General features: G+C 48.0%; 3 protein-coding genes across 3 annotated transcripts; all 3 read left to right on the forward strand.

The window, feature by feature from the left end:
• The first annotated feature begins 4,628 nt into the window (after positions 1-4,628).
• Positions 4,629-10,173, forward strand: F4813DRAFT_83892 (uncharacterized protein). Its single transcript, XM_049248948.1, has 4 exons — positions 4,629-4,779; positions 4,944-4,995; positions 5,091-8,358; positions 8,412-10,173. Exons 3-4 carry the CDS (start codon positions 5,313-5,315, stop codon positions 9,425-9,427), a joined length of 4,062 nt encoding a protein of 1,353 aa, XP_049099206.1. The 5' UTR covers positions 4,629-4,779; positions 4,944-4,995; positions 5,091-5,312; the 3' UTR covers positions 9,428-10,173.
• An 11-nt stretch (positions 10,174-10,184) lies between these two features.
• On the forward strand, positions 10,185-12,034 carry F4813DRAFT_360846 (putative NEDD8 conjugating enzyme). Its single transcript, XM_049243450.1, has 3 exons — positions 10,185-10,631; positions 10,691-10,778; positions 10,858-12,034. Exons 1-3 carry the CDS (start codon positions 10,611-10,613, stop codon positions 11,304-11,306), a joined length of 558 nt encoding a protein of 185 aa, XP_049099207.1. The 5' UTR covers positions 10,185-10,610; the 3' UTR covers positions 11,307-12,034.
• Positions 12,020-13,983, forward strand: F4813DRAFT_83978 (ketol-acid reductoisomerase). The gene is made up of 5 exons (XM_049248949.1): positions 12,020-12,440; positions 12,511-12,542; positions 12,612-12,890; positions 12,948-13,615; positions 13,699-13,983. The coding sequence occupies exons 1-5, from the start codon at positions 12,233-12,235 to the stop codon at positions 13,724-13,726; spliced, it is 1,215 nt and encodes a 404-aa protein (XP_049099208.1). The 5' UTR covers positions 12,020-12,232; the 3' UTR covers positions 13,727-13,983.
• Positions 13,984-14,003: the final 20 nt, after the last annotated feature.

The raw sequence follows: 14,003 nt of genomic DNA on the forward strand, positions 1-14,003 counted from the left end.
ATGTATGTCGTTCTTTTCCTCTTCTCAATTGTCAATCCAGTGATCATATGCAAGTGCGTTGAAAGTGGCACCAGCCCTGAGATGTGATTCTCCTTGCATACACGGAGGAGCCGATCGCATTCGAGGGCGGGTGAGTGGAGCACCAACCAGCGACTCGTACACGCGTGAAATAGGAATTAGCCGGATGTGATCTTTATTTCCTTTTTTTCTCTCTTTCTCTTTCTCTTTCTCTCTCCCTTCTCGCCCGCAAAACACAAGCGCCGTCGTATCAGTTTCGCGGAACTCACGTTCGGAGCTGTGTGTCCTGTTTTGGCGGGTGGGATTCCCCATGTTCTTTTTTTATTTTTTATTTTTTATTTTTGGACCAACCGACATCCGCAATACATAGTGTATTGACATGAGAAATGGGCCGCACGCACAGGGAGGAAAACCATGATAGCGTGGCTGTTGGTTGTGGCTATTTCTCCCGGCGCTGCTCTGCGAGTGGGACTTCATCAAAGCATGGGTACCTAATGTTTGCCATCGAATTCTTCCGTACATACTTGTGCTGTCGTGCTGTCTACGTACGATTAAAGGCTTATCAAAAGCTGACGAAAGCCTCGATTGGTGTTGGCTCATTTCTGATAATAACGAGAGACCCCGGACTGTCGGGAATATTCTCGAAATCCTTCGGGGATCCTTACCGGCCGTGATGAGGTACGTAGCTGTGTAGGTTGCTGAGTTGCTAAGTTTCAGAAGATCCTAGTGAGAACCCATATTAAAGCCCGATATCCCAATTTAGCCTTGTGGTGGACGTGATGGACGTAATGGGTGGGTGGCCCGTCAAGTTTAGTTCCAATGTAGTATGTATAACTACCTAACCTACCTACGTACCTGTAGTTAGTTCTGTTACTGTCCTAACCTAGATCTTGGAACAAGTTAGGCTTCTGATCCTACTACTACTGCTACTACTGTAATCCAGGCTTGGCTCCCGAATTGTCGGGGACGCCATGTTCCGCCTCGGTCAGCTAAAACTGGCGTGATATGTAAAGGCTGAAACCAGCACTATTAATGACACTAGGACTAGTTGTGCGTCTTTATCTTTTGATCATCTCCTATTGCTTTAACCTAGGTAATTAAATGCCTCAGATAGGTATGCAGGTAGTGTATTTGGCGATATGACAGTTGTAGGTGGCTCATTAAAGCCCCTTGTGTCCCTACTTGTGTCCCTACTTGTGTACCTAAGGACGGAGAAAAATATCAAGTCTATTATTAGGGACTGTCATTTATTTATTTGTTTATTTATTTGAGCCTGTTATTCAGCCGCAAGGGTTAGCTATATGTACTAAGCCTTGCGACTCACGAGCTGCAATATTATTACATAGGTACCTGGCATAGTAGAAGACCAAGGCGTTCCAAAGTATGAAGAAACCTGTTTCTTCTTGGTCTTCTGTATGTGTTGAGACCTTGCTAGCGGCGTGGAAACACGTGCTTCACTTTCCCCCCTGAAAGATCATGGGTAAGGCTTGGGTAAGAAGTGCTTTTGGTTGATCGCAAAGCAAGGTTACCTTCTCTCCAGACCGGGGTGATGCAGGTCCCGTCACATCGGTCACCGTCACATCCGGCTGTCAATGGAAGGGTGCTTTTCTCGGGTTCTCTGCATCGATCGCGTCTGCGCCTGCGCCTGCGCGAATGTCGCCCTATGTCGTCCTTGAAACATGTGAAGTCAATACCGATATGACAGGTAACTCTCCTCGACACTTCGGCAACGATATGTTTGGGCAGCCTCAGAAATTGTTGCCTCAGAACCCGACCTAATTGGACGCGACGGCCGCGGCCAATGTAGCTGCTACCGGAAGGGGTCAAGACTCACCTGTCAAGTTTAATAGGCTGGTCCTTACATCCTTACGTCCTAACATCCTAACATCCTAACATCCTAACGCCTGACTCCCGACTCCTGACGCCTGGTAATTCAAGGATTTGCAAAACTCACTTCGTTCTCGAAGCGAAGCCAAGCGAAGAGAATTTTCATCTTATCAGAGGTCCCTTAAAACCAAGGGGAGCTTGTATATAGCTCATATCCAGTAAGTGGCTTAGTTATAGGCTAATATGAAACAATGACGAGGGAATGTTCCGAAGGGTCTCCGATACATCTTTATCTTGGTTACGGATTGCGTGTTGAGATGTCTTGTAAGATATCAAATATGCAAAGCCTCGGCATTGGATATGATTATGGGTTCTGCGTGTCCACTGTCCGAGCAATTGGGTTCTAGCCGGCTGCATACGATATCTGATCTTAGTTTATGATCGTCTGTGCCCTCGCCCATCGCCCACAGACTGTAGTCCGGGGAGTTGACCTGCAGTCGAGCTGAGAGCGCATAATCATAAGCGATATTTCTTGATCATACACTCTTGATCATACAAGGTCTTGGTGACGTACGTAGGCGTATTAATGGTTGTTCTTAAGAGTAGTATTTTATTCTCAATGAGGCTAACAGATCATGGCGAAAATGTTCATCGTCGAGGGTCCTTGTCGGTGGTTCGTTCCATGCATGTCTGTCAACGTTGTGCCTTGCATATGCACTTCAACACGACTCGGGGTGGGATTGGTACTTAGATGAGCGATCGTTTGTAATGAATGCCTAACTTACGGGTGTTCGTTCGGGGTTACTTTAGGTACCTACGAATCAACATACGAATCATCCAGTCGTGGGACGTAGACAGTTACATGTACAACAATACCATGTCGGACGTGTAGCAGTTTGAAATAGGTAAGAGGCACAGTTGGGGAAACATGTCAGATCGACATTGAAGATAGCTGCCATAGCTTCCTATTCGACATCACATTTTAAGATATCCTAGTTGTTCGAATTACATTAGGTTAGTAGCTCGTCTAGACGTTTTCGGAATTCGGTCGAATTTCCTCTTCGAATTCGTCATTCAGCGGGACGGGATACGCCTCGCTCTCCTCTCAGGCGAGCCCCCTAACCTAGACAGTTTGCCAGCACTGAATGCTGCTAATATTCCCTATAAATTCCCTGTATTGTACAATACAATACATAGGTAGGTAACCTATCTACCTAGGTACCTATATATAAATCCCCTGTAAATTACTTGTGACTGGTCTACATTCTGCAGTTCGTCCGCTGTCGCTTGTCTGATGCGCTAACGCGCCGAATGTACGTAGAAGCGGCACTTTGCAGATGCTAAATCCTACGTAGTATTAGGTACGTTAGGTACGTTAGGTACGTTAGGTAGTGTACGTGGCTAAGTGGACGAGAACAAAGGCTTTCTTCAGCAAATCGATAGTCTTGGTCTCAGATGTTCGGTAGGGATATTTACATAGTATTGCATGAGAAAACAACTATTGAGAGTTCTCCAACTCAACAAGCAGCCAGCCATCGCCTCATCCTGTAGCTGCAATAACTTGCTTCCAGTTAGATCTCTCCTCCCTAAGGTCGCTTAGTTCAACGGTAGTTTGTCACCTACTGCATCGCCATCCCTTTGCCGTTAAGCCCCGCCCCCCGTTTGGATTGTTCTAACCTCCCTGGGACGGGAACGACATGGCCTTGCCTTGCCAAGATGCCAAGCTATTACAGCGGGCCACTGGACGACAGTTCCATATTAGCTATCTTAGGTATTCAGGGGAACCCTCGTCTGTTACCCTCTCTTGATTTTAGCACCTCACTTGCCTGTCGCTTTGTAAGTTAGCACGTCAAATGCTTGTCTACGGCTAGTGATTGGGCTTTTCGGACACGAGAGTATGATGAGCGTGGAAGCACATACTAGTGTATGTACAAAAAGCAGAAGATGTCGACTACTACTATGTATGTACAGTAGTAACGCACCTCCTCCCGCGTTGTCTACCTAGGTAGGTACCCATGCTCCGCGTTCAACTGCGTATGGCCATTTCTTGCCTCTTGCGATCACTTTTATCCTGGCGTCATGGTCTGGCCCTGTATCCTGTATCCTGTATCCCATATCGAGTGGGTATTATTACAGACTGCTTCGTACATACATAGTGTACATACGACGCTAGAACCTGGTTGGTGTAGGCTGTTTTCTTTGCTTCTGACATCTCATTAACTTATTTTACGACTAGTTGCCTCTCCATCTTGCTTTTTCTTTCCCGTCTCAGTTGTAACAACGCTTCGGTACGGTAGCGAACCGCGAACTACCTCCTCTCCTTTCTTGTTTCTCTTTCTTTTCTTGGATTGTTCTACCCGTTTACCAGACCATTCGCTCTGTCTTACCCGTCCTGTCCTTGCGTTCTCTGGGGAAAACCCATTACCGTTACCCCAACTCGTGCATATCTAACCGAGCGTTTTGGATGTACGGTATAACATAACGACTGCCGGTCTAAGCTTTTGATTATATTCACATGAGCGCCAATCTTCTTCTTCGATTAACGTATCTTCACAACCCGTTTCATTTCGTTGTACACCTTTTGACTTATAATTTTTTCTTTGTAAGTTGAAAAGCGCTGATGTTGGACTTTCTATAATCCCTTTCTTATACTAAACCCGGAATAGCTAACTATATTCTTCCATAGGAACTAGTTCACCTTCAAGGTGCATGATTTTATAGTATATCCTTTCATATATGTACACGTCATCTCGAGTCTCGTCCAATTAGCTTGAGTAAGCTGGAGCATATCTATACTAGTTATAATTCTATAACAGCCTGTCAAGCCTAAGGGCAATGTGTTAATGTTTACTCGACTTTACTCTTATGAACCATTGCTACTCGGCCAAGGAAAATACAGAAATGAATTAGAGATCATATCTAAAGGAAGCTTAGGTAAGTACAGATAATATCTTACTATTTTACCTCTTGATTTCCCGAGCTAGATGCAGATCTAAAGTGTACATACCTATTTAATGGTCTCATGCCGTCCAAAGCATAATGCCAGAAATGATAGAATCATACTCTGTAAAATAACTGACCGAAGCTGACAATACAAGACAGTCGGTAATTTCCATTACTTACCATTCATTCCGCTTGTCATTACGCTTGGTATGTTCTAAAGTGTCCAAGCTCACAGCCATCCCTGGCATCCCATGTCTTTGGAGGGATTAGTGCTAATTGCGGAGTTAGTTGTGTTAATGCAGAGTCCACTTGCACATCGTCACTCTCTCCCACGCAGAACAAACCACCCCACTGGCGACAGGGGTATATAGTGGAGCCCGGTGTTTGGACCCTTTTCTAAGATTGAACAAAAGAGGTGCAAATCTGGAGTCGATGTAATTTAGCCTGCTCTGCTCTGTTTTGTGTCTCGTAGGTGCTACCATCTTCGACCGGGAAACCGGGCTAGATCGTGAATACTGGCAGACATGGCCGTGTGGGAAACTGAAGATGAGTTAAGCAGTGTTGCGGCTTCACCACTGCCAGCTCCCACTGATACACCTTACCGGACGCCCTCGCGAAACTCAAAGAGGTCGCGCCGTTCTGCTACTCCGCCGGGGGGTTCAGCTTCCTCTCCTCCCCCGTTGCCACAGGATAAGATGGAGAAGAAGAGCAAGCGATCGTCGAAAGATGTAAAGACAGATGAAAACAGCGGCATTTTCGACCCTCGCCGGTTTACACCTACCCTTCATGCGAACCTAGTATCGGAGATTCTGTCCTTGCGAAGGGACCAAGAAGAGAAACTCAAGATAATCGAAAGCCTTGAAAGCTCACTACATGCTACTCAAGAGGAACACGAGTCTCTCCAGACCAACCTATCCAGTATTTCCAAAGAGAGCAGGTCTTTGAAGCGACAACTCTCCCTGCTCGAAGGAGGGACAGCGTCAGCTATAAGCGAGTTAGCAAAGGAACGTGATGAAGCTGTCGACGCGATAACCGAGACTAGGAGACGGCTCGAAGCTGCACAGAAGAGAGTCCGGACGCAAGAGGAAGATTCTCAGAGGGTCCATGATCTCTGGGCCAAGGAGAAAGATGAGTGGGACGAAGAAAGGCGCCGATACGAGCGAAAGATACATGTTGCCGAGAGCCGTCTCAGAGTCGTTCTGGAGGAGGTTGCCAATTTACAGGCAGCACAAACCAACGGGAATCATGATAAAACCGAGAGTGACACCGAGAAGGAAAATGATGGCGTTAGCGTACGAACGATGAGCATGACCAATAGCGTCCGGTATTCAGTGATGAGCGGACCCGGCTTTGGCAAGATGAACGGATACAGTCTTGCTGATGAGCTCAACTTCGACGACGACGACGATTACCAGACGGATCCGGACGGTCGCCAAAGTGTGCTCTCGCCTCCAAGACACAACCGAAACCAGAGTCGAGATAGTATAATGTCTAAATCTCATCGACGTAACCAGAGCAATGATAGCCAGATACGACCGGGCAGCATTGTACGAAATAGACTATTTATGAACCAAACCGTACTCGACAGGCTCGAAGGTGGAATTCGCGAAGATGATGAGAACTCTGTGGTATCTCAGAAGGTACAGTATACTGACACGGGTGTTCAATTCTCACCACCACCATCTCCTAGGGCAGTACCGATAAAGCCAGCAACGCCAGAGCCTGCCTTAAAAAGCGAGAAGCAGATGGGCTTAGAAAGTCCATCCCGAGTCGAGGGTGAGATTGAAGCAAACCAGAGTCGCAAGAGGGTATATGTGAACAAGCCAGGACCAATGGAGTCCCCTAAAACAAAACCGATGGTATCAGCCGCGTCTCAGACATCAGAGAAAGCGCCCATACTGGCCACATCTCAACCAGTAATCGTGGAGACGAAGCCCGCTCCCGCTACGATTTTGATATCGGCTGCCACTCAAACAGAACCCGCCGCACCTAAACAACAGCTAGTTATTCCCCCACTTTCGATACCGAGCATTAGCATAGTTCCACCAACTAGTCGACCGTCGAGTCCGCGCGAGCATCGTTTGCCTCAGTACGTCAAAGACTTCGGGTGCCAAGTTTCTATCTTGCAGTCGAATCCCATGAGGTCGATTTCCGTACAGACAGATGAGATCAGGGTTGACAAGAGGCTTGACAAATTACCGCTACATCTTCATCCGTCTGCCATCTCTTCAAGACCTTCGTCCCCTACTATCACTACTCCTACTACTGTGGCGGCCGACGAGAGCAAAACTTTCACACCAGTGCCTGGACATGTCCCTCCGCGAAACCCACGTCGCCTCGAAAGTAACAGACAAAGCTTTTCGGCCGAATTGCCTACTTCGCCCCCAGCGTCACCAACCGTCGACGACTCAGAAACGCGGGACGCATATCCTGGCAACAACGATGATGGTCCGTTATCTAGTGCTAAGGCCCCCGTTAGGCGACCACATCGTATAAGTAGCCTATTTGCGGGTTTCGATGTTCAAAGCTCAGATGAACAGGACGAATTTGGTGAGGACCAGAGCGACTCCGAATACCGTACGGCACTTGCCCCGAGACCTAAAACTGGCCCTAGTAAACCTAACAAGCGAGTAGCATCAAGCGCAGCCTCTGCTTCTCCCGAACCAAGTAAAGCCGCCGTTAGACAGTCGACGAGTGCCATGAGCAAGATCGGTAGTCCGGAAGTTTACAGTAGTTTCCGCCTCGCCGAGGCCCCGGAGGGTCTAACACGAAAACCGCCTGTCAAAGTGGCCACTGGAGCAGCCGGTAGACCGTTAACATACAGTGCGGGTTCCCGAGCCAGTGTTATGCGAAAATCAGCAATGATTCAGAGCGGTATTGCTTCACATCAAGGCCATTCGCGGACCCCCGACTTGCTCGAATCGAAGGACCCTCCGTTCCCAATTCCTACGAGAGCGAGCTCAAGGAAGCCACCGTTTAGCGTCAGTGCCCCGAGCGACGGCCAACGTAGTCCTACCTACAATGGCGAGCATTGGCCTCGTAGAGGCAGGAAAGCTAGCGTGTACAGGAGCAGTAGCATCCGCAAAGCCCGTTCAGCGGCAGCGATACCCCAGCCTCAGAGAGCCAGAAGACGTGGTAGCCGTTCGCCACCACCGCCGATGTCTCCCTCGGAAGAAGCCCCTGAAAGCCCGGGTCTCCCGCCACTGCCAACCAACGACATCACCACCCCTCGGCGGGATCGTGGCGGATCTCGATACCGTAGTCATAGATCCCAGCCTTCGACCAACACTGCAAACACCGAAAACACGAACACGGGTTCCGTTGGTAGCAACCAACAATCATCGAGTGTGGTAGATGCTATCGCGCAGACAATGGTTGGCGAATGGATGTTCAAGTATGTTAGAAGACGCAAGTCGTTCGGTGTAGCCGACGGTACCGGCCGCGGGGAGGAGAATAGCAATGACCGTCACAAGCGGTGGGTATGGCTCGCACCTTATGAGCGCGCGATCCTGTGGAGCAGCAAACAGCCTGCATCTGGAAATGCGTTAATGGGCAAACCAGGCCGGAAGCGTAAGTACTACCCAACAACTAGGTTTAGGACGACACCACTGACCAGATCATAGTGATCATACAATCTGTGCTTGATGTAAAGGATGACAACCCTCCACCTAAAGGCAGCACCCAGCTCTTTAATCGTTCTATCCTTATCTTAACACCACAGAGAGCATTGAAGTTTACCGCCACAACGGCCGAGCGCCACTACCTTTGGTTGACAGCACTGTCATTCCTGGCGCATTCGCAACAAGATGTCCCTGAGATCATCCCAACAGCTAATTCGCCAAATATCGGCCCAGCGCCAGATTTCGAAGCGCCTCAGGCAAAAGCTAAAAGGGGCGGCATTCGTGACTCGATTAGGCTAACGAAGGGAAGAAATCCTGCGTTGATGGCCCGCCATGACCCTGTTACGACCACAAATCATCTAGAGGAAGCCCTATCAGCCCAACAAGAGACGTCCCCTCCGATACCTGCTCATCAGCGTGACCTGTCACGCGATGCAGCGGAACCCCCCTTCATCCCGCGATTCCATGAAAGGTCACATGAACGAGTACATGAACGGGCAAATCAGGTTGTTCTTCATGGTCGTAAGAGGAGTAATACTGGTGGCCACATCCCTCCGCCGCTCTCGTTCCGAGGCTTTTCGGGACCGGCAAGCAGCTCCTATCATGTCTCGACCAACAGTACCGCGGGCAACAGCGTGGATACAGCGGGTTCGTCTGATATCTATCAATCTCAAGGATCTACCAACATGACCTGGGGTATGAGCACTGCCGGTTCCCAACGAACGTCGGAAGCATCATCTCGACCACCAGGTAACTTCTTCGAAGCGATCGGTACCGTGCGGATGGAGGCTTTTATTAGCCCACTGGCATTCCCACGATTTGAAGACCATCCAGACGAGCAAGAGGAGTGGCGATACAGAGCCCGTCGACGGAGTAAAGAAGCTCGTCGTCGCCGTAGCCGAAGCAGACATCGGGATAGCTACGTTTCTCGTGGTACGCGCGGCACAGATTCTTATTATGCCGGAAGTAGGGCCGGAGAAGAAGATTACTTCCGAGATGATCCATTTAAGGGATTCTAATAAGATCGCTTGTCCTTTTAGTACTTGTATTGTGCGCGGAGATACCCTCAAATTCATCGCGTTAGACGATACCATTCGTTTAGCAAGCAAGCAGGTCGGCAATCATTTCTACAATATGGTTTGTTTTTGTTGGTGTTTTGGAGTTTTATGCGTTTCATACTCTTGTAGATATTTGATATTGCCGAAATCTCGGTGACGAGCACGACCTGGGTTTCCTTGCCTCACATTCTTCCATTTCTTTCAACTAGTAATTCGTTTGTCATTTGTCGTCTTTCTCTCTGTCGAGTATTCTTGTACAACAATTTCCGCTAGTTCTCAGACTATATTATTGGGTTGGAAAATGGAAGGAGTTGGATGCCTACGGATAGGATCTGAACAAGGACCAAACAGGATCAAACAGGATTGGAGGGTGGTTAGGTAGCCCGGTGTTATTACCAAGGCAAGGAAAGCAACCTTAGATGAGCGATTGGCTTGGGTTTCAGGACCGATTCTGGGGTTAAAAAAATAGTTGGCTCAATGGGGTTGTTGGCATGTTATCTGAGGATACATGTAGGTTTAATCTCTACATGTAGCTAGAAGGAAATAAGTATAAAATACTATGATTTTGATTGGAAATGTTGATTGGGAATGTCCAATACATAAAATTGTTGATTGCCGGGGTAGGTTAGGTACGAAGTAGGAGGCAAAGGTGCACTTAACCAAACGTATGTGCCTTAGGTACTGTTTGCTTTGTTTGCTTTATTCGGGTTTGTACATGACTAATGGATGTTAACATTGAGAAGGAGGGGCAGAGTTGCGGGACGTGCCCCGCTAATTCGATAATATGGATTAGGTATCTGGTACTGATGTTTGAAATGCTGCCGGGAAAGCGGGTGGATCATAACTGCCCAGCGTGGCAACGCGAGGCTTCCAAACTTATGCCTGAGCCTTTAATTATAGTCTTACATCTTACCTACCTCATATAATAGGTACCTACCTACACTGAGTTGTCTCATAACGTGAGACGGCGCCCGCCATTCTACCCTTCCTTCTGGATCTTCCACTTTACTTTGTAACAATACTTTGTAAACGTCATAAAAACTACCACGCAGCAATACCACTCGGAGCCGGCACCTGGGTTTTCTTCCCTCTATATCCACCCGACTCATACTATCAAATACGCCTCCGCTCTACAACCCCCACGATGTTGAAGATATGGTCTATGGTGAATCGCACGAGTCACTGTATCTTACTATGTAACATATTCTAACGGTCATTGCACAGAAATCTGCCCAGCAAAAGGCAGAAAATGCTGATGGCGCAGCTGGGAAAAAGAAGAAGGTCACGCCCGCTCAACTACGGGTACAAAAAGGTAACTATCAACATTCTGCTATTTAGTAGTCTATCTTGATTTTGGTATACTGACTGTTCTTATTATCGCTTTGAATTAGATCTCTCCGAACTATCTTTAGGATCGACTATGAAAACGGTGTTCCCCGACCCGGATGATATCCTCAACTTCGTGCTCGAAATCACGCCGGACGAGGGCATCTACCATGGCGGATTGTTTACCTTCACCTTCACTATGGGTCCGAACTACCCGCATGAGCCACCCAAGGTGCGCTGCCAGCAGAAGATCTACCATCCCAACATCGATCTCGAGGGCAAGGTGTGCCTAAACATTCTGCGCGAGGACTGGAAACCGGTACTCAACCTGAATGCTGTCATTGTCGGTCTACAGTTCCTGTTTCTCGAACCGAACGCCTCGGATCCTCTAAATAAAGAGGCTGCAGACGACCTACGTTCGAGCCGCGAAAGCTTCCGAAGAAACGTGCGTGTCTCGATGGGCGGTGGATCGATACGTGGAGTTACATACGACCGTGTGCTTTCTAATAGGTAGGGAGTGGGTAGGACGTAAAGGACTCAACGACGGGGCATTTTGCGAACAAAAAGGCGTTTCATCCCAGCCAGACTACACGATATACTCGAGCTGGCACAACAAGAAACCCTATGCAAGTCGGATGATGCTCAAATGTAAGGGGGCAAGATGAGACCAAAGGAAGAGGTTTTAGACTGGCTTTGCGGACGGCACATAGCAAGGCGTTTACGAGGGGGCCGCATTTACTCCAAGGTATTAAAGAGACGGTCAAATTCGTCTCTGTTTTTGGTATTTTGCAGCTGTAAATATCACTTTATAGCTACCTAGGCATTATGCTTAATGCTTTCCATGGACGACCAATGACCAACGACCAACGACCAACGACTACACCATGATAGATAGATACTGGTATTATGAATATGACGAAATTATCATCACAATATTCACGTGGGTATTCTTATTCTTATACATTCCTCCCAGATGCTTTAGGACTTGGGTGGTGTGAGTAGGTACCTAACATAGAGAGGCATCTGATGCAATTTATGATTATTGCGACTCCATCGTCACCGCCTATTGAAGGCGTGGGATACTGGTTATTTTAGGAAGCCAGATGTACCTGTACGATGAAACCACTGCACTCCAAGGCCCGCTTCTAGCAGACCGGACCGGTGTTACCCCACCATTGGTCCAGGGCAACGGATTGATTCGACTCAGCGCCGAAGTCGCAGTTTAAGCTCTTTGCAGCCGGAGCTCCCAAGACCCTGGAAAAAAACAAAAAAGTTTTTTAAAAAAAAAGTTAAAAAATTAATAAAGTAAAAGGTAAAAATAAAAAACGTGGGCAAAAAACTTTGATCCGTAAAACAACAGCGCATTCCGGGCCATCGCAATACCCATTAAGTTCTTTACACCTTTCCTCACCTCAATCTCCATTCGGTAGACTTTTTACGATGGCTTCCAGAGGGTTTTCTAAGGCTCTTCGTAGCCAATTGGCCCGTCGAGTGGCTTCGCCCGCTGTCCAGCAACGTTCTTTCGTTGCTGCGTCCAACATGGCCAGAACTACTATCAAGGCTCGTCCTGCTTTAGCTGGTGCCGTTCAGCAACAGATTCGCGGTGTCAAGACCATTGACTTCGCCGGAACCTCCGAGGAGGTCTATGGTAGGTTAAGTTAAAATATCATATAAGAACATTCATTATATAGGTGTTATGGACTAATCCCGTTATATAGAGCGTGCCGACTGGCCTAAGGAGAAGCTCTTGGTAAGTACTCAAACCTTGAAATCAGACTGGTTGAGAGAAATTAGAGACAATGGCTAACACCACCTAAAGGAATACTTCAAGAACGACACCCTCGCCCTTATCGGTTACGGTTCCCAGGGTCACGGCCAGGGTCTTAACCTTCGTGACAACGGCCTGAACGTCATCATCGGTGTCAGGAAGAACGGCCAATCGTGGAAGGATGCTGAGCAGGATGGCTGGGTTCCCGGCAAGAACCTCTTTGAGGTCGACGAGGCTATCTCCAAGGGTACTATCGTCATGAACTTGCTCAGTGACGCTGCCCAGAGCGAGACGTGGCCCGCTATCAAGCCCCAATTAACTAAGGGCAAGGTATGTTAACATGAGTCACCAATTCTGAGAAGCAAAAAGAAAATTGACAATTTATAGACTCTATATTTCTCGCACGGTTTCTCGCCCGTCTTCAAGGATATCACCAAGGTTGATGTCCCTAAGGACATTGACGTCATCCTCGTTGCCCCTAAGGGTTCTGGCCGAACCGTCCGATCGCTCTTCCGTGAAGGTCGGGGTATTAACTCGTCCTACGCCGTTTTCCAGGATGTAACTGGCAAGGCCGAGGAGAAGGCTCAGGCCCTCGGTGTCGCCGTTGGCAGCGGATACCTCTACAAGACTACCTTCGAGAAGGAGGTCTACTCTGACTTGTACGGTGAGCGTGGCTGCTTGATGGGTGGTATCCATGGTATGTTCCTAGCTCAATATGAGGTTCTCCGAGAACGTGGCCACAGCCCCAGCGAGGCCTTCAACGAGACCGTTGAGGAAGCCACTCAGAGTTTGTACCCTTTGATTGGTGCCAACGGTATGGACTGGATGTACGAGGCTTGCTCTACTACCGCCCGACGAGGTGCCATTGACTGGACCCCGAGATTCAAGGACGCGCTGAAGCCCGTCTTCAACCAGCTCTACGACTCTGTCAGGGATGGTACCGAGACTAAGCGATCGCTCGAGTACAACAGCCAAAAGGATTACCGACAGAAATTTGAGTCTGAGATGGAGGAGATCCGCAACTTGGAGATCTGGAGGGCCGGCAAGGCTGTGAGGTAAGAATCACTCGGGACCAGGAAGTCCAAATAAGTCCAAATACGCGCTACCTTGATTATGGCTAATTAATTTCTCTGTATAGATCTCTCCGACCCGAAAACCAAAAATAAGTGTATTTGGCGTTAAAACTAAGAGTATCGGAACGGTAAACTAAAAGTTGGTGTGGTATATTCCCCGGGGGCAAAGGGAGCCTTTGTACTTATATTCGGGATCCTCCAGTGTCGTCTCACGAAGATCTAGGGATACTCCCCCAAAGTGTTCATAGTCGAATTTTCAATGAAGCTTTTAAAAATCGATTGTTTTCAGGCTACTTTCATTTCTTTATGTACCCTCCTCAATGTTGCTTCTCCGTTATCGGACCCTAATAACAAATCGTAGATTTTTGAC

The sequence above is a fragment of the Daldinia decipiens genome (assembly GCF_022478715.1).
Source record: "Daldinia decipiens strain CBS 113046 unplaced genomic scaffold F4813scaffold_18, whole genome shotgun sequence".
Taxonomy (NCBI): domain Eukaryota; kingdom Fungi; phylum Ascomycota; class Sordariomycetes; order Xylariales; family Hypoxylaceae; genus Daldinia; species Daldinia decipiens.